Source organism: Schistocerca piceifrons, chromosome 10 (assembly GCF_021461385.2).
Source record: "Schistocerca piceifrons isolate TAMUIC-IGC-003096 chromosome 10, iqSchPice1.1, whole genome shotgun sequence".
In the NCBI taxonomy this organism is placed as follows: Eukaryota; Metazoa; Arthropoda; class Insecta; order Orthoptera; family Acrididae; genus Schistocerca; species Schistocerca piceifrons.
In genome coordinates this window covers 1,862,177-1,888,409 of record NC_060147.1, presented here as the reverse complement: position 1 = coordinate 1,888,409, position 26,233 = coordinate 1,862,177, and the positions used below count along the sequence as shown (strand labels likewise).

The following is a 26,233-nucleotide window of genomic DNA, read 5'->3' as shown; positions in this document are numbered from 1 at the left end:
CTTTATCGGATATACAGTGCGCCCTATTCACTAAGGTCTTGAGGACACCTGTGATCTGCGAAGGGCGATGGCAGCTATTGGCATGTGGATATAGATTTGTACGCGTAGGTTTACGATATACGACATGTCCTAATGTGCCGTCAACTTTACGGGGAACGACAACGTCCAAAAAGGGGAAGCAGCCGTCTTTTTCTATTCCAGAGTAAATTTGATACTAGCACGGATAGAATTCAAATACTCTAGAAATGGCGACATGTCGCTTGGTGACAAACCGCATTCTAGCCGTCCATCAGTTGCCCGAATAGACGAAAATATTGAAAAAAATAGAGTGTTTGTGCTCGTGGACCGTCGCCAGACAATTGATCAGCTGTGAAGAGATTAGTGGGTTATCTTGGAGCTCGGTTCAGCGAAGATTTGGGAATGAAAAGGGTTGCTGCCAGGTTTGTACCTCGGGTCCTGACACACATGCACACAGAGCCACGTCTGTCAGACTGTCTTCGGCTGAAAACGGCACGGTCCCACAGCCCCATGCACATTACTCGCCTCGCCTCGCCTCCCCTCGCCTGGCCTGGCTCCGTGTGACTTCCTTATTTCCACGGATGAAAAGGGGCACGAAAGGAGACGGATTTCACAAAATGGAAGAAGTGAAGAAGAAAAAAATAAGAGGGAGGAGCTGTCAGTCACTTCTAAAGATGACATACAAAATGTTTAGAACAATGGGAGCACCGGTGGGACAAATTTATTAGTTCTAAAGGAGAATAATTTGAAGGCGATAAGGTTGTTTTGTAAACAGTTTGGAAATATGTAGGTTGTACAAAATAACTCTTGTTTGCTTAGCTGCCTCGTATATTACGAGATATCCCATGACTTCCGTCACCTCGGTGTACTGGCACTGGTGTCCACTGGAACAGGTGTGTTCCGTAGCAGTGAGGGCGAGCGACTGCGCGTAGCACTGAAGGCGTGCATTAGGGTACAGCCGGTGTACGCTGGGCGTTTTTGGTTCGAATACCATTCCTGTCGTATCGCGGAATACTGATCATTCCTTGTGGCACACCCTGTATACACACACAGTTCTTGTTTTGGGTTAGTGCGGCTCGGATGTTGTTTGGCGAGAATGTGTAACCAATTTGTCGCAAGTCGTGGACCAAAACGGTTTTTCCTCACGTTGCCCAAATTGAAGGGGGATCACTGCTATCAGCCGCTGCGGAATCAGCGGGGACTAGTCAAAATGTGTACCGACCTAGATTGGAACCCGGGACCTCCTGCTTACTAGGCAGGATCGGTGGCTCCCGATTGGAATGTGTGTCGGCCGTGACAGTCCGTGGAAATTTCTCCCGTCGCAGCTGATTTCGCGTAATGTCCCGCTGCAGTTGATAGCACTGATTACACCCCCCCCCCCCATTTACATACAGTGTTTCATACCTGCTAGTTATTATTATTACATCTACGTATACGTGATTACTCTGCTATTCACAATAAAGTATCTGGCAGAGGGTTCAACGAACCACCTTCAAACTGTCTCTCTACCGTTCCACTCTCGAACGGCGCGCGGGAAAAACGAGCACTTAAATTTTTCTGTGCGAGCCCTGATTTCTCGTATTTCATCGTGATGATCATTTCCCCCTATGTAGGTGGGTGCCAAGAGAATGGTTTCGCAATCGGAGGAGAAAACTGGTGATTGAAATTTCATGAGAAAATCCCGTCGCAACGAAAAACGCCTTTGTTTTAATGATTGCCACTCCAATTCACGAACCATGTCTGTGATAATATCTCACCTATTTCGTGATAATACAAATACGAACTGCCCTTCTTTGTACTCTTTCGATGTCATCCGTCAGTCCCACCTGATGCGGATCCCACACCGCACCGCAGTACTCCAGAATAGGGCGGACAAGCGTGGTGTAAGCAGTCTCTTTAGTAGACCTGTTGCACCTTCTGAGTGTTCTGACAATGAATCGCAGTCTTTGTTTTGCTCTACCCACAATATTATGTGTGTGATCGCCCCAGTTTAGGTTATTTGTAATTGTAATCCCTAAGTATTAAGTTGAATTTACAGCCGTCAGATTTGTGTGACTTGTCGGTTAATCGAAATTTAGCTGATTTCTTTTACTACTCATGTGAATAACTTCACACTTGTCTTTATTCAGGGTCAATTTCCACTTTTCCCACCATACAGATATCTTATCTAAATCATTTTGCAATTCATTTTTGTCATCTGATGACTTTACAAGGCGCTAAATGACAGCATCATCTACAAAAAAAATGTAAGACAGCTACTCAGATCGTTTCCGATGTCGTAAATATAGATCACGAAGAATAGAGGGCCTATAACACTTCCTTGGGGAGCACCATATATTATTTCTGTTTTACTCGACGACTTTCCGTTTGTTACTACGAACTGTGACCTTTCTGACAGGAAATCACGAATCGAGTCGCACAACTGAGGCGATATTCCACAGGCACCCATTTTTGTTAGGACACGCTTGTGAGGAACGGTGTCGAAAGCCTTCCGGAAATCTAAAATTATAGTGTTTCACAACTGCGCGATCTCCGTGGAGTGTGTTCTTTCGAAGGCACGCACGCGGTATATTCAAATAACTTTCCCCGCTTGCTGCCCTTGTCCTGCGAGTGAGCAACAATTTGAAAATTAACATTTTGCTACATAATTTTTTTAAATTAATGATTTAGCGGGCAATAAACAAAGCTGTGCCACTGGAGTGTTGCGTGGAGTATAAATGAAACAGACGGGGAGGGAAACTGGGATGACGGCAACTGGAACCGCAGAATCCCGTGTTCAAGTGAGAGCGAGTTGTCGGCGGGGCAGTCGCCGGTCACACAGAGAGCGCGGTTTGCACAGTCGCAGAACTTTGCCCCGGCGGTGTTGGTTCAGCCTGAGGCCGGCCTATCATGGGCAGGCCGCGGCGCGTCCTCCCCAGCCGGGACCCGCACGCTGGCTGACCCCGGGCCGCCCTTTCCCGCTGTGGCGGTCACCGCCGGAACAACGGTCTCTTCACCTCCAGTGCAGCCCGGCTCTCAAAACCGCTCAGAATAACCGATTTCCGAAATAACATTTTCTGTTTCCTTTTAGTATTATTTCCAGCGATAAACGTTGACTTACAGCGAACATCGGACAATTCCAAGACTCCCTCAGACTTTTGCGTTTTATGTTTCGAGATAGCTACAATCAAAATATCAAATAAAATAGCTAAATAGAAGAAAACGTAGTCCGACAATCGTTCCCTACTTTTCGTAAAACTCTGTTCAAAAATCATGTCATCGATAATGCTTCAAACTTCACAATGGTTGAAATTTCAGTAATGGATTAATTCATCGCGCAGTATTTGTTGCCCAATCTGTCGGTATTGCTGTACCGTTTCCTATGTCTATCTATAAGCATAGTTATTAAAATAGCTCTGATCGCTATTCCCATTTTTTATAATAACCAAATACATGTTTCAAAGCAATGGAGATTTTTGTTAGTAGATAGTACTCATTTTTTAAAGTTTTATTTAGAAACTAAAAATTTTAGCACATGTGCTATGACATTTTACATACCAGTGTTTTACGTGCTAATCAATAAAAAAAACTATACAGAAACACGTTATAACCGCGACGAAACTAATATCAAAAAATACCGGTTATTCAGAATCACAATACCGGCATCAGTTTTAACTAATGGGTTTTTCCCATCGCTATTCTGGAATATTGATGACTATACAGGGCGTCCCAGCATGAATGGTCGATATTCAGGGGTATGCGAGCAATGCTCATTTGAAGCAAAAACTTTCCTGTGACATATGCCCTGTTCCGAATGTTTCCTTAAGTAGAACGCATTTAATGTACAAGGGGCGTTCAATATGTAATGCCCCACATTTTTCTTCTCAGAACATATTTATTGTTAAGAGTCAGAATTTGGTGACAATACACATAAACATGCCTTGTCCACGTCCTATTTTTCTACGTAGTCTCCATCACGTTCTATGGCCGTATGCCAACGTTGTGGAAGAGCACGTATCCCCAGCTGATAAAAGCTCTTGTTCTGTAGGCGCAGACATGTTTTCACTGCACTCCGTCAGCTCCAAAGTGTGTTCCCCGTAGAGAATCTTTAAGCGGCCCAGAGAGATGGACGTCCGACGGTGTAGAGCCAGCTGTCGAGTTGTGACGCGGCGGTCGGCACGGATAACGGCAGCCGCACGACTCGGCACGCCTGGAGCAGTGGCTGTGGCAGGACGTCCCGAGCGTGGCTGGCCGTGGAGCTGTGTTTCTGCATTTCCTGAGCCTGTGACTTCCTCTACCCGTCGTCCAACTGTACTCCCTGTCAACGGCAGCATCGCCGTACACTGCAAAAAGACGTTTATGGATGTCCACCGCGGTTTCTTTTTCTGCACACGAGAATTTAATAACAGCACGCTGGTTGTAGCGTGAGTCGTGTGTAGACGCCAGTTTGACGCTGTACTGCGGCTCTGCCATCTGCCAGAACGGTTCGGAACTTCACCGGCGCACAGAACAAACATCAAACGTTAAGCACCAACAAGGCAGTTTGCTTTGTGTATTTTTTAAAAAATGTGGACCATTACTTATTGAACGAACCTCGTACATTTCTTTTTGGGCTAATGCCGCGGACGTGTGTGTCTTAGACACGCAACCTGTCTTTGACGTTTTGTTCCAGCCTAATGTATCTCGTTGCTTTTGACCTTTTTTGATGGGGATGTCTTTCTGTCTTTAAAACAGCGCACGGTTGTGCACGGTGTGTGGTGAGTGTAGTACTGCGAGAGTTTATCAGCGAGAAGTTTGTACACACACCTAGATTAATGAAGAGTGTGCAGATGGGCTATGTGTTTACGGCTTCTGCGATGGTAGTACTACCGAAGAATACCGTCGGCGCTTTCCGACGCTTACCAGATTTTACAGCACAGCGCAGTCCTACTACAAGCACGAACGCGAGTATAGCGAACACTACACGCGCAAAAACTTGCACACATTTAACATTTGACGTTCGCGACAATACCACACGACTCGAATTTTGCAAGTAGTTAAATGACAATCGTCATTTTCTTCCATTAATACTACTTACCGATGAAGCGAGATCTACACGGAATGGCGTCGATGTTTGCAGGATAAGCCACACGCTACCTTCGAAACCAATTTCCAAGTTCGTTTTTCGATCAATGTATCGTGCGGCGTCATCGGTAAAACGTTGAAAGGAGCAGTCATTTTTAGAAGAGCGAATGACACGGGAGTTACTTGCATTCTTTGGGCAGAACACGTTGAGGCCGTGCCACGAACTACGCGGACTGCAGTATACTTGACGTAGTGGCTCCAAGTTTTATCGGCCGTGTGAGGCAGCATCTCGACAGCACTTAAACCTAGGTCACGGTTGTACAGACCTAACGCCAGTAGATATTTGTCTGTGGAGAAAGTGTGAGGTAGACAGGCAAAAGGTGGATACGCGAGATGAACTGCTTGTTGGCGCCACGGACGCTGTTGCCCTCATCAGGAAACACGCACAGGCACTCGAGGCACTTGAGGGTGCGATGTTCGAACATTTGTTGTGAACTGTAAAATATCTGTAATGTGAGATTTGTGATTGCGCATAGATGCGAATATTTTAAAAATACGTATTCCTCAGCTCAAACTTTGTAAAACGCATGTTGTTTTGTTTTCTACTTGTAGTACATGTGTAAACCTGACAGTGTGCTAGCTCTGAAACCATTCGGAATACGCCGTATGTCACACCCCTGAGTATTGACCATTTCGCCAGGGACGACCTGTGTACAGATAAGACACAAACACACATCAAAAATAAATGAAAGAGAATGATTTTTGTGCATTAAATTGAATTTGAAAAAGTGTTGCACATATAGTTCATCTATATTTGTAGCCAGTTTCGATGGGCAGTTTCATCTGAATCGTGGGGAAACTTGCAATTCAGCAGGGCCAAGAAGTATACAAAAAATCGTGTGCAGTGGTCAAATGTTTAGGTCTGAAAATAGAACAAACAGGGTTTTGATATTTCCCCATGCTCTAAATTTCAGAAAAAATGTTGTTCACACTTATGTAAAGAGTTACATCTAATTTCAGATGGCGAGGACAAGGAAAAGAAAGCTTTTGTATGTCCATCCTTGTAACAGGAGGGCACTGGGACGACGCCCGTTTACTATCGTGATTAAATAAAAACACCTACAACCGTCCTCATGATTTACTTCATTTTGTCGCTACCAGTTTAAACACTTAAGTGCTGTTTTTGATGCGGTACAGGTTGATATAATCCCCATGCGCAACACATCACTTGCCAGCATTACTGGATACGCAGATAATCAGTCGGCACTCCAACCATCAACAGCCTGAAGATGACGCACTGAAACGTTGAAACTGGCAGCGACAAAATGAAATAAAATCATAAGGACGGCTGCAGGTGTTTTTATCACGAAGAAGAAGAAAATCAGAGAGGGCTAAAGGGTCTGAACAAATCCCTAAAAGAATTAAGTTTCGTGAAGTCAAGATGATCACTGAACAGTGTCATAAGCGCTGAAAATACTGAAAATTACACCTCATGTTCGATTAAAATAAAATTCAGACAAGATACCCTCCTTGAGGAGGATATCTGATTTTAGCCGTGAACGAGAACTAGTATTAGTTAACCATGTGAGTAGCCGGCCTGTATGGCCGCGCGGTTCTAGCCGCTTCAGTCTGGAACCGCGCGACCGCTACGGTCGCAGGTTCGAATCCTGCCTCGGGCATGGATGTATGTGATGTCCCTAGGTTAGTTAGGTTTAAGTAGTTCTAAGTTCTAGGGGACTGATGACCTCAGATGTTGAGTCCCATACTGCTCAGAGCCAGCCATTTGAACCATGTGAGTACGTGGGCACTTTATTCAGTGGCTCGTCCGCAATTGAGTTGTGTCGAATTTCCAATGACCTTGCCGAAGTAGTGAGTCTTAAGCACAATTTCAGTAAAACTGCTAAAATGGCTCAAAGAGTTATTTTTTAATTTTAAAAAGAGAAATCCTGCAATAAGGTTAAGAGAACAATCTGCAGCAGTTACGAAAAGTGTCCTGGGTTTCAATCAACCTCAAGTTGATTTAATATAAATACAGGACACAGCAAGCAGTGACTTTCTTGAACAAGCTATTCCAGTTTTCTGTATAAACAATCAGGGGTCTTAAACATACGTAATGGATAAACTTAATCTGAAATTAATTTTTTTTTTCGTTGTTGCAGACTATTTTCGAAAAACATGTTGTGTATGTATTGTGAATTGGTTTGAACAGAAGTTTCATTCCGTCTGTATTTCATACTGCCGGTATTACCGTGTAAGGGTATTGACATTAGCCACGTACTCGAGGCAATACCAACGGGCTGCAGAGTTGAGAAAATATCGAACGTTTTTAGATTTTTCTGGTTCAGCTATGCGTGTAACATTCCTGTGTCACACAGAGTGCCACGAATTTTACGTGAAAGTTAGAGATTCCAAAACAAAACAAAAAAATCTATTAAGATATCGGTATTACTCCGATCTGCCGTTGTAACTGTAGTCGCAGGTGAACTGTTGCAAACGTCATAATGTTTCAGCTTACAGTATATTGTAGGATTCTTGCTTCAGAAAGACGTCGCCGATAGACCATTGGTTTCCGATTCTGTGCTACCGATCTCTTATGACTCTTAGTTAACATGTATGGCGAGCTCCCTTTTCCGGTCACATGCATTTTTTCGCTGCGCGCGCGACTCTCAGTAAATTTGAGCCAGGAAAAAAGAGCTGTTTCCGCGGTGTGCTCAGTTCGATATCAAACCTCAGGCCATCGTACCTCGTTCGCTTTAAGCAGTCTCAGTTTGTTTTTCTGTACCGAGACCGCTAGTAACGTTATCTCTCATTTGTGAGCCTGTCGAGCTACGAGACACTGGTACTGCTGCCCCCATGCCTCAATTTTTGTGTCGCCCTGTTATTCGGTTTTGGGAAGCCAAACGAAGAACTGCCCATCAACTGCAAAACGGCGCAACACACGGACAACCTGCCCTGCATGACCCGTACAAGCTTAGCAACTCGATATGCCAGCGTGCACTTCAATCAGTCGCCGGAAGTCCCTTGCGGAAATATTCGGCCATGTTGCCTCTAGATCCGTCCACGATTGCGAAAGTGTTGCCGGTGCAGGACTTTGTGCACGAACTGACCTTCCGATTATGTCCCATAGATGTTCGATGGGATTCGTGTCGGGTGGTCTGGGTGGCCAAATCATTCGCCCGAACTGTTTAGAATGTTCTCCAAACCAATCGCGGACAACATGGCGTAAAATCATCGATAAAACTTCCATCGCTGCTCGGTAACATGAAGTCGAATGGTGTCCAAGTAGGCGAACATAACGACATCCAGTCGCTGCTCGGTTCCCTTGGACCAGACAGCCAGTGCATTCGATGCGTCTTCGTGGGGTCTGGGTCACACTCGAACCCTGCCATCAGTTCTCAGCATCTGAAATCGGGACTGACCTGACGGGCCACGGTTTTCTAGTCGTCTAGAGTCGTGAGCCCAGGAGAGACGATACGGGCGATGTGATGCTGTTAGCTAAGATATTCGCATCGGTTGTCTGCTGTCATACCCCGTTAACGCCTCACACCGCTGCACTGTCCTGACGGGTACGTCGGTCCTACGTCCCGCATTGACTTCTGCGGTTATTTCACGCGCTGTTGCTTGTCTGTCAGCACTGACAACTCTACGCGTATGCCGCTGCTCTCGGTCGTTAAGTGGAAGTCGTCCGCCACTGCATTGTCTGTGGAGGAAGGTAACGCCTGAAATTTTGTATTCTCAGCACACTGTTGTAGCCTCCCAACAGATATTTTAATTATAACATTCACATTTAGTGTAACCTCCAAACAGATAATTTCCATAACCTCGCAACAAAAATGTGACTAACCTCTCAACAAAATTCTGACACATATATGTAAGTTACATCTGGTCGAGTGCGCTGAAAACCAATTGCTTAGTCGTGGACCTCTTACACTGGTAACACTGGGTTTCCAAAACGGAGTGTCCCATGCGTGTAGCCGCAACTACGATTCCAGGTTCAGAGTCTGTTAATTGCCACTGTGCGGCCACAATGAGGTCGGACACCTCTTCACCCGAATCGCCTCAGTAGAAACGGCAGAACCGCCACTGCGCTGCCTTTCTGCACCTTGTCTACCCGATATTGGCGCTATGTCACGAGTATGATATAAATTATGTTCATTAAAAAGTGTGCTGTCTCTGTCCGCCTCAATGTTTATTAGTGTATTGCATAAAAATTTAAAGTAAATTGCGGAAGTAATTTTTAGAAGCGACGTTTTGTATTTATAAGGAGCGTTCGAAGAGAGACAAGCCGCAGGCACAGTTACAGGAACCAGTACCTGTACGTTAGAAGTGTTGAGACACTAGCCCCACTGTGCCACAAGGCGGTGAATGGCTGTCTCACAAAATTCCCGGGGCTGCGATGTTAACCAGTCCGGCACGTACATCTGCACGTCGTCGTCCGAGGCGAATCGTCGTGCCGGCGTCCTCCTTTGACCGAGGTGGCCCCCTTCGCCGAGCGGTCAAATGAAAACGACCAGGCAACCTCACCCGTGGGTTCGTTCTGCTCCACGGCAATACAAAGCCTCGTACGGCCGACACAGTCGCGGCACTCCTGCATAAATTCAGGTGGGACGCTCTCGGCCACCCTCCACACAGTCCGGACCTCTCTCCCGGTGTTTACGCCATTTTTGACCTCTTAAGAAGGCTCTGATTCACCTCGAATGACGACGTCCAGCTGTAGGTGTGGAACTGGTTAACATCGCAGCCCCGGGAATTTTGTGACAGCCATTCACCACCTTGTGCCACAGTGGGGCTAGTGTCCCAATATTTCTAACGTAGAGCTACTGGTTTCTGTAACTATACCTCCGGATCGTTCCTTCTCGAACGTTCACATGATATCTCGCGAACCATGGATGAAGGGTATCAGACGGATGCCATATTCCTAGACTTCCGGAAAGCGTTTGACTCGGTTCCCCACTGCAGACTCCTAACTAGGGTACGAGCATATGGGATTGGTTCCCAAGTATATGAGTGGCTTGAAGACTTCTTAAGTAATAGAACCCAGTACGTTGTCCTCTACGGTGAGTGTTCATCGGAGGTGAGGGTATCATCTGGAGTGCCCCAGGGAAGTGTGGTAGCTCCGCTGTTGTTTTCTATCTTCATAAAAGATCTTTCGGATAGGGTGGATAGCAATGTGCGGATGTTTGCTGATGATGCTCTGGTGTAAGGGAAGGTGTTGTCGCTGAGTGACTGTAGGAGGATACGAGATGACTTGGACAGGGTTTGTGATTGGTGTAAACAATGGCAGCTAACTCTGAATATAGAAAATGTAAATTAATGAAGATGAATAGGAAAAAGAATCCCGTAATGTTTGAATACTCCATTAGTAGTGTAGCGCTTGACACAGTCACGTCGATTAAATATTTGGGCGGAACATTGCAGAGCGATATGAAGTGGGACAAGCATGCAATGGCAGTTGTGGGGAAGGTGGATAGTCGTCTTCGGTTCATTGGTAGAATTTTGGGAAGATGTGGTTCATCTGTAAAGGAGACCGCTTATAAAACACTAATACGAGCTATTCTTGGGTACTGCTCTAGCGTTTGGGGTCCCTATCAGGTCGGATTGAGGGAGGACATAGAAGCAATTGAGAGGCGGGCTGCTAGATTTGTTACTGGTAGGTTTGATCATCACGCGAGTGTTACGGAAATGCTTCAGGGACTCGGGTGGGAGTCTCTAGAGGAAAGGAGGCGTTCTTTTCGTGAATCGCTACTGAGGAAATTTAGAGAACCAGTATTTGAGGCTGACTGCAGTACAATTTTACTGCCGCCAACTTACATTTCGCGGAAAGACCACAAAGATAAGAGAGAGCTAGGGCTCATACAGAGGCATATAGGCAGTCATTTTTCCCTCGTTCTGTTTGGGAATGGAACAGAGAGAGAAGATGCTAGTTGTGGTACGAAGTACCTTCCGCCACGCACCGTATGGTGGATTGCGGAGTATGTATGTAGATGTAGATGTATATATATATATATATATATATATATTATATAGTAGTGTATATTTGGCTGGAACTACAAGTGGACCCCTTGTGTGGGTGTGCCGGCAGATCTTCCTGCTGCTGTTCATCCTGCTGTACGTGTCGGCGTTCGCGGTCATCGCGCGGTTCCGGCGGCGCAGCTCGGAGGACTACTACGCCATCGACGAGGAGGAGGCGACCGTCTTCAAGATCAGGTGAGGCGCGAGCTGAGTCCTGCTTTCTGTTGAAGGTCCGCCGTTGTGTTTGTGTCGGGAGGCACACTCACTCGTGCTTCAAGATTCTTGTGGAGCCCGAGCAAAGGAGCGTCGACGGAAAAAATAATAGTGGCATCTTCGTGAATGTTAGTGAGTGCTTTTCGCACAAACAGGGTAGCTTTAAACTCCCCTGTAGGAATGCAGGATGTGTGCGAGCTTCACCTGTTACCTACACTCACACTGGCGAGATATCGCTCCCAGGGATTCCCAGACTGCCGAGTGTGTTTTATTTTGAACTTTGAAGTCGGATGACAAATGGCAAAAGAAATATTTTTCCGCCTTATATGCTTGCAATGTAACAGATGTCAGATTCGTATCTTGAATTGTGCTGTGAAACCTTGCTTCTTGCCAAATTTTGCGATTCTAGGTCAACGGGAAGCACCGTATACATTGTGATGAATCAGTGTTTGACTGCACAAACTTAGAAGCTTCAATTTTTTACATCGACAGGGGACCAGAGGCCTCAGTATGTGACGTACATTCCCGTTTGATGTGTCGACTTGTTCTTCAGAAAAAAGCTTTTACCAGGCGCCCGCTCTCTCTCTCTCTCTCTCTCTCTCTCTCTCTCTCTCTCTCTCTCACACACACACACACACACACACACACACACACACACACACAGAGAGAGAGAGAGAGAGAGAGAGAGAGAGAGAGAGAGAGAGAGAGAGAGAGAGAGAGAGAGAGAGAGAGAGAGATGGACAAACAACAAATCATCCCATAAAGGCTGAGTTTTTTCCCCATTTCGTACAGAACCCTGAGAACTGCAAAAACAATATAATGTACTTTCTGAAACATACGGCCTCGGCTTGTCATAAGAACAGAAGCCAACAGTAGGGATCCGGAATGCAGTAAGTTATTCTTCATATTTTCATTCACTTTTGCCTTATGGGATAATACTCTCGGTAACGCCTCACTTAGGCAAACATTAACGAAAGTAATTAAATTACGTGCGGGATACACATACAGGCAGCCATCTCTTTCGGCAGCTAGGCCAATTAACCGCAACCTCGTACTACATTTATTGACTTACCAAATTTGTTATGAACAGTTCACCTGAGTTTGAGAGTAACAGACATTGACGAGTGCAACACTAGAAGGGAAAATGGTCTGCATTACCCTTCATGTATCGAACTCCGGCACAAAAAGGAGTGTTAGGTGCAGACACGAACATCTTTGACAACCTAACCGTGAAAGTAAAATGCCTGATAGATGCCAGATGTGATTTCGAATGTAAATTAAATATTTTTTTCTCCTCAACGGGTCCTCCACTACCACACAGAAATTCGCGAGTAAAAATACACGGTCCACTCACATTAACGTCAATGTGCAATGACACGCGTAAAGCTGAAATACTAAACACCTTTTTCCAAAGCTGTTTCACAGAGAAAGACCGCGCTGCAGTTCCTGCTCTAAATCCTCGCACAAACGAAAAAAATGGCTGACATCGAAATAAGTGCCCAAGGAATAGAAAAGCAGCTGAAATCACTCAACAGAGGAAAGTCCACTAGATCTGGCGGGATACCAATTCGATTCTACACAGAGTACGCGAAAGAAGTTGCCCCCCTTCTAACAGCCGTGTACCGCAAGTCTCTAGAGGAACGGGAGGTTCCAAATGATTGGAAAAGAGCACAGGTAGTCGCAGTCTTCAAAAAGGGTCGTCGAGCAGATGCGCAAAACTATAGACCTATATCTCAGACAACGATCTGTTGTAGAATTTTAGAACACGTTTTTTGCTAGCGTATCATGTCGTTTCTGGAAACCCAGAATCTACTCTGTAGGAATCAACATGGATTCCGGAAACAGCGATCGTGTGAGACCCAACTCGCTTTATTGGTTCATGAGACCCAGAAAATATTAGATACAGGCTCCCAGGTAGATGCCATTTTCCTTTACTTCCGGAAGGCGTTCGATACAGTTCCGCACTGTCGCCTGATAAACAAAGTAAGAGCCTACGGAATATCAGACCAGCTCTGTGGCTGGATTGAAGACTTTTTAGCAAACAGAACACAGCATGTTGTTCTCAATGGAGAGACGTCTACAGACGTTTAAGTAACCTCTGGCGTGCCACAGCGGAGTGTTATGGGACCATTGCTTTTCACAATATATATAAATGATCTAGTAGATAGTGTCGCAAGTTCCATGCGGCTTTTCGCGGATGATGCTGTAGTATACAGAGAAGTTCCAAAATTAGAAAACTGCAGCGAAATGCAGGAAGATCTGCAGCGGATTGGCGCTTGGTGCAGGGAGTGGCAACTGACCCTTAACATAGACAAATGTAATGTATTGCGAATACATAGAAAGGAGGATCCTTTATTGAATGATTATACGATAGGGGAACAAACACTGGTAGCAGTTACTACTGTAAAATATCTGGGAGTATGCGTGCGGAACGATTTGAAGTGGAATGATCATATAAAATTAATTGTTGGTAAGGTGGGTACCAGGTTAAGATTCATTGGGAGAGTGCTTAGAAAATGTAGTCCATCAACAAAGGAGGTGGCTTCCAAAACACTCGTTCGACGTACACTTCAGTATTGCTCATCAGTGTGGGATCCGTACGACGTCGGGTTGACAGAGGAGATGATAGAGAAGAGCCAAAGAAGAGCGGCGCGTTTCGTCACAGGGATATTTGGTAAGAGTGACAGCGTTACGGAGATGTTTAGCAAACTCAAGTGGCAGACTCTGCAAGAGAGGCGCTCTGCGTCGCGGTGTAGCTTGCTCGCCAGGTTTCGAGAGGGTGCGTTTCTGGATGAGGAATATATTGCTTCCCCCTACTTATGCCTCCCGAGGAGATCACGAATGTAAAATTAGAGAGAGATTCGAGCGCGCACGGTGGCTTTCCGGCAGTCGTTCTTCCCTCGAACCATACGCGACTGGCACAGGAAAGGAAGGTAATGAGACTGGCACGTAAAGTGCCCTCCGCCACACACCGTTGTGTGGCTTGCGGAGTATAAATGTAGATGTAAAACACTTGTAGCCGTGTAAATATTTTTTTTAGTTTTGTGCGCGCCCGTGTGTGTGTGTGTGTGTGTGTGTGTGTGTGTGTGTGTGTGTGTGTGTGTGTGCGCGCGCGCGCTGTTGACACGTTGCACACTGTAATGTTTACAGCGAATGTGATGTGTGGACTAAGTAAGTGACACAAATGTTCTTTCTGCTGTACACCGACAAGGTATGACGGATGTGCTGCTTATTAGCGATCAGAGACAGTGTGCTTGGTTTTCTTCTAATACACGATGGTTCACGAAGATATGCAAATATTTTAATATGTTATTCTACAAGTAAAACGAAAGAAAAAAGTTCATACAAATATTAGTCGGCAAATGTTTCGTTATCAAATTACGGCTAATGAAAGTTTGCAATTTCGTTAATATGAAGCTATAGCAAAACTGTAAGAGGTTAAATTAAGGGACGGTTTCCATTTATTTTGTTGTTGTTCGTCTGGTGGATCTAATAAAACATGTCCCAGACGTAGATATGTAGTATTTTCCACGACATGCAGAGAAGCAAAGACGTAATTTTGTTAAATTTTTAATTTATTAACTGCTAGGGCCAATTTGTGCAACTGTCTGGAATTTAAAAAACAAAGTTCTCAAGTTAAGCAGAGAATTTAATTTTGAAAAAATGATGGTTTGAAAGGCATCCCTATTTCGTAAGTAATCTACAGACTGCAACAGTTAACTATGTGCTTTCACTTAAATACACTGCTGTTACGTTCTTTCACTGAACAATACAGAAAACGATCTCGTATCAAGGTTAGGAAACTACTGGAACAACTCACCAACGGTTGCCAACACCGACATAAACGTTTCCACATTCTTAATGGTAAGTAAACAAACTTACTTGTATGATAACCTTTGCTTCTCTGGATGTTCTGGAAAACTACTGCAGATACACGTATGGGACATCTTTTACTAGATTCAGCAGACCAATAACAACAAAATGAATGGAAATGGTGCTTTAGTTTAACCCCGTACAGTTTTGGAATGGCTTCGTATTAGCAAAGTTGCTAAATTTCATGTAAAATCTTTTATGAGCCATTATTTTATAACGAAATATTTGCTGACTTGTATTTGTATGAACTTTTTTCTTTAGCTTTACTTGTAGAATAACATATTAAAATATTTACATATCTTCGTGAACCACGCTGTGTAAGTAGTTGCATCTGTTCTCTTTGGGTAAATCTAAACGGTGGGTTTTATTTAACCTGCAGTAACAATGCAGAGGCTGATTCTGACAGTTACGTCACACTCCTTTCGAAGACTCTAGCCAGTGTTCAGTGTGTAGCACACTTACATTGGATGCGCACGAGTGACCGAGGGTCGCAGCGCGCCGACACCGCGGCCACACCGGCTCAGCCGTTCTGAACTGGACGTGGCCGGCAGGAGGCGCGCAGTGCTGCAGCCGCTACACTCAGCCAGCTGTCGTTATCTGCCGCACAATCCCACACTCGCGTGAAATGACTGACACCAAGAAGCAGAGCGTTCGCTGATGAAGCTTGTTCCAACTTTTGAAGATCTACATGCGAGCTGCTACGTCAGCAGTCGGGAAAACAAACACAAACACACACACACACACACACACACACACACACGCACACGCACAAAACGTGTAACAGTGATGCTTGCCTCAACCACTTGGCTCGTGATGCAACTTCAGAGCAACAGCCTCAGGAGTGTTTCGACAGACTTCAAACTGTGTAGTTTTCGTCTGCGTGTGCGGAGTCAGTCTTTTTACCACGTTTTTATTAGGTCGCTTTCTTGTCCGATTGCTACATCCCCTTTTTCGCATTCCAGGAGTCACTGTTCCGCGATAAGAACTAATGCTGGTGAGCATCACTGCGAGCTACAGCCTCCAATTTCTACCTTCACGGTGTTTCCGCGAGACGAACGTAGTAGGAAGCAATACAGGATGTATCAAAAAGGATGATGCGATTTGTAAAAAATCGTAACTATTATATTTGGCATAAGTGCGTGAACAACGTACAGTAGAAAAGAGCAAACCCTCGAGTTTTACATCGTTCCCGCTAGGTAGCAGCAGTGATCGCCCACTTCAGTTTTAGTAAAAGTGATGTCGGGACAACAGAAAGCGTTTTGTGTTCCACGTTTCGCGCAGTGCGGGTCAGTAATGACTGTTCAGCGTGACTTTGGTACTAGGTATGGTGTGGGTCCTCCCACAGAACAGAGCATTAGAAGATGGCGCGGACAATTCCGAGAAACTGGTTGTTTGTGTAACGGCAAATCGCAGGGCGGCCCCCGAGCGTCCGATACTGACGTCGAACGCGTCCGCCGAGGTTTCACAAGGAGTCCGCAGAAATCTGTTCGCCGTGCAGCTCGAGAGCTCAACATGCCCCCCGATGTACGTCTGGCGTGTGTTGCGTCGACGTTTACACACGAAACCATAGAACATTCAGCTTCTGCAAGCTCTTGGTGAAGGTGACAAACAACAACAACAACGTGTGGAGTTCTGTAATTTCGTTCTTGGCAAGATGGAGGATGACAGTTTTCTTCCAAGCTTAGTGTTTAGTGACGAGGCAAAATTCCACTTAAATGGAAAGGTAAACCGTCATAATGTGAGAATATGGGGTACGGAACAACCACATGAGGTTGTACAACATGAGTGACTCACTAAAATTGTGTACAGTTTCACGGGAAAAGGTGTACGGTCCAGTTTTCTTTGGCGAGAACAGGAAGCACATATCTCCATATGCTTAAGAACTTTCTTTTCCCAGGGTTGGAGACTGATTCAAACGACTTCCTTTACCAACAGGATGGGGCATCGCCACACTGGCATCTGGAAGTGGGGGAATTTTTAAATCGAAGGATTACTGAAAGATAGATCGGTCGTACTGGACCAAATGGTTCAGCCTTACATTACTGGCCTCCCAGGTCACCAGAGCTGACTGTATGTGACTATTTCTTTGGGGATTTATAAAAGACTCAGTTTATGTGGCTCCATTACCAACAACAATGAATGAACTGAGACATCGTACAACAGCAGCTGTGGAAGCTGTAACTCAAGACACGCTCGCTGCAATGTGGGGACAATCTGAATACCGCATTGACACATGTCGTGCATCTTAAGGTTGGCATATTGAACACCTATGAAAAAATATGAAAAAAACTGAGTTTTCCGGTCATCAAAAAACTAATACTTATTGTATATGTCTATTAGTTTCAAAAATGCAGATGTGCCAAATCGGATGATTCTCTTTGACACACAGGCACCCTGTACAGTACGTGTTTACAACGGCGCCTTAAACACGCTGGACCCCTTCGATATTCTTCAGACTTACAACATTTCTGAGCAACGTTGAGTGAAAAACATTTTTAGGATGTCAGTGTATTCGTCCGTAGGTTTGCAGTCGTCAAGTGATTGGAGTGTCAGGAGTAGCAACATTTTCTTACTTTCATTTCAATGTCAATCAACTAATATCGGTCAACACGCGACAGTCCAGGGCTCATCTCCTCTTGCGCCAGCCGTGCTTTTCACTGCCGCTACCGACCGAGGTGGCGCAGTGGTCGGCACACGGGAGACAGTTCAAAGCCGCGTCCGGCCACCCTGATTTAGGTTTTCCCTGATTTCCCTAAACCGCATCAGGCAAATGTCGGGACGGTTCCTACGAGAGGGCTCGGCCGACTTCACTCCCCGTCCTCCCTAATCTCATTGTACCGATGACCTTCCCGCAAATCAACCAACCATTACCCGTAGTCAGGTGTGCCATGTGTGTACTTCACCTATCGATATAAAGCGTAAATTTTGCTGCCTGCTACGCGGAACTCTATGCAGGTACGGTATTTACCCCGAGGTATGCTTACCTGGTGTGTAGCATCACGCCCCCCAACTTACGTGCACGCCTCGACAAGTTCAGATAAGCTGCCCCGAGCGACGCATCACTTGAGGCAGTGTCGATATGCACTCAGCGTACAAGTTTTGCACTGGGGACGCCTCAGTCGCTCCATTCAGCTCAGTGCTCCGAGCAGCCGCTCCGACACTAAACCTGCGCTGGGAAATCGCGTGCCGAACGAGCACGGGCCGCGCCCCCACATTGCCGCCGCCGCGCAGCCCATTCGACGCGCGAGTTATGCGGGCAGCCTGCAGTCAGGGGCCAGCACAGCAAGCGCAAACGCGATGCACTGTCTCTCGCAGTTCTGGGAACTCTGACTACCATCAGCGAGTAACACAATTGATCGGTGCCAGCCACATCTGTAATGCTCCCATGCCCGTCAGAAGTGGAGCCAAAACGAAACGCGTTGGGACGGAGGGATATTTCGTAACTGCCTTAACCATCACATACAGAGTGTAGCAAAAAGAATCATCCTCTTTGGCACGTCTGTATTTCTGAAACTAATAAACATATACAATGAATTTCGTTTTTTAGGTGAATGGAAAACGTAAAAAGTCTTTTTACACACCTTTTCATAGGCGTTCAGTATGCCGCCCTCGAGGTGCACGACATGTGTCAATGCGGTATTCAGATTGTCCCCACATTGCAGCGAGCGTGTCTTGAGTTACAGCTTCCACAGCTGCTGTTACGCGATGTCTCAGTTCATTCATTGTTGTTGACAATGGAGCGACATAAACTGAGTCTCTTATAAACCCCCAAATAAATAGTCACATAAGGTCAGCTCTGGTGTAAGGCTGAATCATTTGGTCCAGTACGACCGATCTATCTTTGAGTAATCCTTCGATTTAAAAATTCCCCCACTTCCAGATAGGAGTGTGGCGGTGCCCCATCCTGTTGATAAAGGAAGTCGTTCGAATCAGTCTCCAACCCTGGGAAATGAAAGTTCTCAAGCATATGGAGATATGTGCTTCCTGTTCTCGCCAAAGAAAAATGGACCGTACACCTTTTCCCGCGAAATTGTACAAAATTTTAACGAGTCAGTCTCATGTTGTACAACATAATGTGGTTGTTCCATACACCATATGCTGACATTATGACGGTTTATCTTTCCGTTGAAGTGGAATGTTGCCTCATCACTAACACTAAGCGTGGAAGGAAAGTGTTAAATGGTTCAAATGGCTCTAAGCACTATCGGACTTAACATCTATGGTCATCAGTCTCCTAGACTTAGAACTACCTAAACCTAACTAACCTAAGGACATCACACGCATCCGTGCCCGAGGCAGGATTCGAACCTGCGACTGTAGCAGCAGCGCGGTTCCGGACTGAAGCGCCTAGAACCGCTCGGCCACAGTGGCCGGCAAGAAAAGTGTAATCCTCCATCTCGCCAAGAACGAAATTACAGAACTCCACACGTTGTCGTTATTTATCTCCTTCATGAAGGGCTTAGAGTAGCTGAATTTTGTACGGTTTCGTGTGTAAACGTAGACGCAACACACGCCAGACGGACGTCGGGGGCACGCTGAGCTGCACGGTGAACGGATTTCTGCGTACTGCTTGTGAAACTGTGGCGGATGCGTTCGGCGATTTACCTCTCCACAAAGAACCTGTTTCTCGGAATTGTTCACGTCATCGTCTAATGCTCTGCGCTATAAGAGGATCCACACCATACCTAGTACGAAAGTCACTCTGAACAGTTATTACTGACCTGCACTGCTGAAAACGTAGAACACAAAACGCCTTCCGTTGTCCCGACATCATTTTTACTACAACTGAAGTGGACGCACACTGCTGCTGCTACCTAGCGCTGGTTATTCTTTTTGATACAAACGTATTTTCTCTCTCTCTCTCTCTCTCTCTCTCTCTCTCTCTCTCTCTCTCTCTCTCTCACACACACACACACACACACACACACACACACACACACACACAGTGAGTCGTGAAATGAGAGCATGCGACCCTGTTGGTGGTGGTCCGTCCGTCGGGTGTCGGCGTTGAGCTCGGCAGCCCCCTCCTGCTGCTATGCGACGGCAGTAGGCTGTGCACCGGCAGCGAGCTTCACCTTATCCCACACAACTCCACAGACGTGTAGGCACTCACTAGAACTACGCACAGGACACAGACATACACCTGACGCTTCGGTCCTCCCCAATAGGTGAACGGTCAGCGTGTTGGAATGCCACACACGGGAGCCCGGGTTCGATTCTCGGCTGGGGTGGGAGATTTTCTCCCCTCAGGGACGGTGTTGTGCTGTCCTCATCGTCATTTCATCCCCACTGTCGACGCGCAGATCGTCCAATGTGGCTCGCAATAAGACTTGCACTTGGCGGCCTAACTTCTTGCCGGGAAAGTCCCGGTTACTGACGCCGTACGCTCACTTCCATACCTGACGCTTCATAACAGGTTGGAGGAGGCGAACGTCAATCCACTTACAATAAGACCTCGACGTGAGTGGGGGTGCGGGAATCCTGCATCCGCTGGCCTTATAATGACAGCACTTTCTCATTCTTTTTTATTCCTTCAGAGTGTCTGACATACCAATGGACGTATGAGCCGGAACATTGTGACCACCGACCTGCTATCAATATAAAGCCGTCCAGGCGGTAGAAGCGTCACCTGGCGAGGAATGACTGCTGCTCACACACACACACACACACACACACACACACACACACACACACACACACTTGGTGCATGTGATATTAGTGAGCGTCGTGGTGCCCGTGTGCAGAGTGGTCAAGGCGCGTGGCGAAACTGAGGTGAAACCACGTCCAGATGCCGTGGGGTTGTGCAGCCACCCGTCACTACAGGTGTGGGCACTCTGGTAAAACAGGAGAAGCGGCCAGTTGTGGCGGAAGTAACACCACAGTACAAGTGTGTCCGAACACACAGTGCGTCTGACTCTCCTAACGATGTGTCTGTGCAGCTGACAGCCCGTACCTGTGCCAGTGTTAACACCGCGACTGAAAAGTGCACTTGGCCATCTGCACTGGACGCTGGCGCAGGCGCAGGGGCAGGGGCAGGGCGCTGCACGGGCCTCAGAGTCCCCATCGTGGCGACGGGGCGGCGCGAACGCGTCGTCTCGCGCGTGCGCAGCTCTTCGACACCTGTACTGCGGGACAGAGGCCAGCTGGCAGCGGATCCACTATGCCCTGGGGAACATTCGTACAGGCATCCGTGCGTCCAGTGCAGCCCGTGCAAGGCACCACGGTGGTGAAGGAGTATCTTACTCTGGTCGAGACCACGTATACCCCTCGATGTCCTTCATTTTCCCGACGTCAGTGCCTTTTTCAGCAAGATAATGCGCCATGTAATTCCGTCAGTATCGAATGAGAATAAACGAGAAAACGAGTAAAGTGATGGCGTTCAGTACAGGACCAGAATATGAACCTCTGAGAATGGGAATTGGAAGAGAGGAGCTGGAAGTGATAGAGGAATTTACATACCTGGGAAGCAAAATCACAAGGGATGGTAGAAGCCAGAAAGAAATTGCGAGCAAAAGGCCAAAATTGCATTTAATCGGAGGAGGAACTTACTCACCAGTAACTACATCAGTCTGAAAATAAGGAAACGTATCATGGAAGACAAATGTTGACGGTGTTGGTACACATTTCTCTGCAAATAATAGCCACGGTCTCCATCATGTCATCATATGACAAAATTGTATCGTGATAGGTTTCGTTTGGAATGTGGCCCTATGCGAATGTGAAACTTGGACAATAGGAAGAGAAGGGAGAAGGCGGCTAGAGGACCTGGAGATGTGGTGCTATAGAAGGATGATGATGATGATCAGCTGGACAGACAAAGTAACAGATGAAGAGGTGCTTAGAAGAGTACAGGAAGCCAGATCTCTGTGGAGGCACATCCAGACAAGAACAGCCAAACTTGTAGGGCACATCCTACGACACAACACTATCATTGGAACAACAGCAGAAGGAGCTATTGAGGAAAGGAATCGGCGGGGGCGACCGAGGATATCATACATGCAACAGAATACAAAAGGCTGCAAACGAACCTCAGGGCTGAACACACAAAATACGCCATGTCACGTCGCCAGGAGTGCGATCTGTGTTTTGAGAAAGACAGTGGCGGCTTCCAATTGCTGCTCTCCCCGACCCCGACCCCCCCCCCCCCCCCCCCAAACTCGCCGCGCCAGATGTGAACCCGATGCAGCATACCTGGGATGAGATTGAACGCGTCGTCAGGGCTCATCGCCCTCTCCCTGGAATCTATGTGAATTAGCTAAGTAGCTGATTTGCGCGCGCGCCCGCGCGCTGTTGCCTGTGCCAAAGTGGACATTACGCCTATTAGATCCGTCGTCGAGATGCTCCGTCTCGTAAGTATACAATGTCCAGAGTAGGAAGAAAAATATAGAGGGATAAAGTTACTTGTCAGAGACTTGCGGTGTGTGGTGGAGGGTACTTCGTGTTCCGCTGTCGCTTCCCGCCTTTCCTCTTGTAGTCACGGACGTTGCGCGGGAAGAGCGATTCCTGGTAAGTCTCCGTGTGGGCTAGAATCCCTCCGGTTTTGTCTCCGCGCTCATTTCGCGAGATGTACGTAGGAGGATGCTATATATTGATTGACTCTCTTGGAAATTTACGCTGTTGGTAGTGTAACAGTGGATCAAGTCGTGGTCCAACACGCCTCTCTCGCAGCCTCTGCCGCTGGCGTCGGCGTAGCACGCTCTCATACTTTGTAAAGGATCGTGTCAAGATACTTGCTGCTCTCGTTCAGTCACGTGTCGGGGTCAGGGATTTTCTCTGCCTCGTGATGACTGGGTGTTGTGTGATGTCCTTAGGTTAGTTAGGTTTAAGATTTGCAAGTTCTAGGGGACTGATGACCATAGATGTTTAGTCCCATAGTGCTCAGAGCCATTTGAACCATTTCAGTCACGTGTACTCCCCCAATCTGTCCTCTCTGGTACGGATCGCAGACTGACGAACAGTATTCCAGCATTGGCCCAACGAGTGTTTTGTGAGTTGCTCGGTTTGTTGATGGACGACATTTGCTGAGGATTTTTCCAATTTATATCAGTCTGACGTCTACCGTACTTAAAAGTAATTTTATGTGTCGTTCCATTTCAGATCTGTCTATACACACGCTGCTAGATACTTTATGGAATTAATTGCTTGCACGATTGTTCTGCCGTTTTGTAATCGTAAAATACCGGGTGATCAAAAAGTCAGTATAAATTTGAAAACTTGATAAACCACGGAATAATGTAGATAGAGAGGTAAAAATTGACACACATGCTTGAAATGATATGGGGTTTTATTAGAACAAAAAAAACTCATGTTTCTAGACGCTAGAAAGATCTCTTGCGCGCGTCGTTTGGTGATGATCGTGTGCTCAGCCGTCACTTTCGCCACGTTTGGCCTCCCAGGTCCTCAGACCTCAGTCCGTGCCAATATTGGCTTTGGGGTTACCTTAAGTCGCAAGTGTATCGTGATCGACCGACATCTCTAGGGATGCTGAAAGACAACATCCGACGCCAATGCCTCACCATAATTGCGGACATGCTTTAGAGTGCTGTTCACAACATTATTCCTCGACTACAGCTATTGTTGAGGAATGATGGTGGACATATTGAGCATTTCCTGTAAAGAACATCATCTTTGCTTTGTCTTACTTTGTTATGCTAATTATTGCTATTCTGATGAGATGAAGCGGCATCTGTCGGACAATTTTTGAACATTTGTAATTTTTTTTTTTTTTTTTTTTTTGTTCTAATAAAACCCCATGTCATTGCAAGCATGTGTGTCAATTTGTACCCGTGATTTATTCAGTTTTCAAATGTATACTGACTTTTTGATCACCCGGTACTTAGTCTTTGTGTCTGTGTGCGGCAGTGTGTTACATTCGTTTATGTCGACGGCTGACTGCCACTCGCTGCAGCAGGCGTCGATCCTGCGCGAGTCTCCCTGCATTTCGCTACGACCTTCTGGCGTCGCGGCTTCTCTGTATACAACAGCGTCATCCGCGAATACCCTCACGGAACTTTCGGCGTTATCTACGAGGTCCTTTATGTATATTGTGAGAAGTAACGGTCCTATACACTCCCCTGAGACACGCCCGAAGTTACTTTTTGCCGTCTGAAGACATCGCTCCGTTGAGAACGGCAAGCTGCGTTCCGTTTGCTAGAAACTCTTCAGTCCCGTCGTACAGTTAATCTGACTGTCCCTACGCTCTTGTTTCATTCCTTACGCAGCAATGAATCGAAAGCCTTCCAGAAGTCGAGGAACAGGCAGCTGCAGGTCGCCGATCCCTGCTGCTCCCTGTGTCTCGTGAACCAACAGAACGAGCTCAGTTTAACGCGGAACCCGTGTTGGTTCATACAGAGGAATTTTTCAGTACCCATAAATATGCACTGATAAAACGTGTTTTGGAATTCTGACACAGACTGACGTCAGCGATTATAAACGTACAGTTGTAGACATCCCTTGTTGTTGTTGTTGTGGTCTTCAGTCCTGAGACTGGTTTGATGCAACTCTCCATGCTACTCTATCCTGTGCAAGCTTCTTCATCTTCCAGTACCTACTGCAGCCTACATTCTTCTGAATCTGCTTAGTGTATTCATCTCTTGGTCTCCCTCTACGATTTTTACCCTCCACGCTGCCCTCCAACACTAAACTGGTGATCCCTTGATGCCTCAGAAAGTGTCCTAACAACCGATCCCTTCTTCTAGTCAAGTTGTGCCACAAACTCCTCTTCTGCCCAATTCTGTTCAATACCTCCTCGTTAGTTATGTGATCTACCCATCTAATCTTCAGCATTCTTCTGTAGCACCACATTTCGAAAGCTTCTATTCTCTTCTTGTCCAAACTATTTATCGTCCATGTTTCACTTCCATACATGGCTACACTCCAAACAAATACTTTCAGAAACGACTTCCTGACACTGAAATCTATACTCGACGTTAGCAAATTCCTCCTCTTCAGAAACGCTTTCCTTGCCATTGCCAATCTACATTTTATATCCTCTCTACTTCGACCATCATCAGTTATTTTACTCCCCAAATAGCAAAACCTCTTTACTACTTTATGTGTCTCATTTCCTAATCTAATTCCCTCAGCGTCACCCAACTCAATTCGACTACATTCCATTATCCTCGTTTCGCTTTTGTTGATCTTCATCTTACATCCTCCTCAAGATACTGTACATTCCGTTCAACTGCTCTTCCAAGTCCTTTGCTGTCTCTGACAGAATTACAATGTCATCTGCGAACCTCAAAGTTTTTATTTCTTCTCCATGGATTTTAATATCTACTCCGAATTTTTCTTTTGTTTCCTTCACTGCTTGCTCAATATACAGATTGAATAACATCGGGGAGAGGTTACAACCCTGTCTCACTCCCTTGCCAACCACTGCTTCCCTTTCATGCCCATCGACTATTATAACTGCCATCTGGTTTCTGTACAAATTGTAAATAGCCTTTCGCTCCCTGTATTTTACCCCTGCCACCTTCAGAATTTGAAAGAGAGTATTCCAGTCAACATTGTCGAAAGCTTTCTCTGAGTCTACAAATGCTAGAAATGTAGGTTTGCCTTTCCTTAATCTATTTTCTAAGATAAGTCGTAAAGTCAGTATTGCCTCACGTGTTCCAACATTTCTACGGAATCCAAACTGATCTTCCTCGAGGTCGGCTTCTACCAGTTTTTCCATTCGTCTGTAAAGAATTCGTGTTAGTATTTTGCAGCTGTGACTTATTAAACTGATAGTTCGGTAATTTTCACATCTGTCAACACCTGCTTTCTTTATGATTGGAATTATAATATTCTTTTTGAAGTCTGAGGGTATTTCGCCTGTCTCACACATCATGCTCACCAGATGGTAGAGATCTGTCAGGACTGGCTCTCCCAAGGTTGTCAGTAGTTCTAATGGAATATTGTCTACTCCCGGGGCCTTTTTTCGACTAATGTCTTTCAGTGCTCTGTCAAACTCTTCACGCAGTGTCATATCTCCCATTTCATCTTCATCTACCTCCTCTTCCATTTCCATAATATTGTCCTCAAGTACATCGCCCTTGTATAGACCCTCTATATACTCCTTCCACCTTTCTGC

General features: G+C 46.1%; 1 protein-coding gene across 2 annotated transcripts in view; it reads left to right on the top strand.

Moving 5' to 3' along the window:
• Positions 1-26,233, top strand: part of LOC124718935 (protein Lilipod) — a 348,987-nt gene that overhangs the window by 185,902 nt on the left and 136,852 nt on the right. For both annotated transcript variants that reach the window (XM_047244598.1, XM_047244599.1), the window contains exon 2: positions 11,144-11,268. In XM_047244598.1, the coding sequence (XP_047100554.1) occupies positions 11,144-11,268 (125 nt within the window). The remainder of the gene's footprint in view (positions 1-11,143; positions 11,269-26,233) is intronic.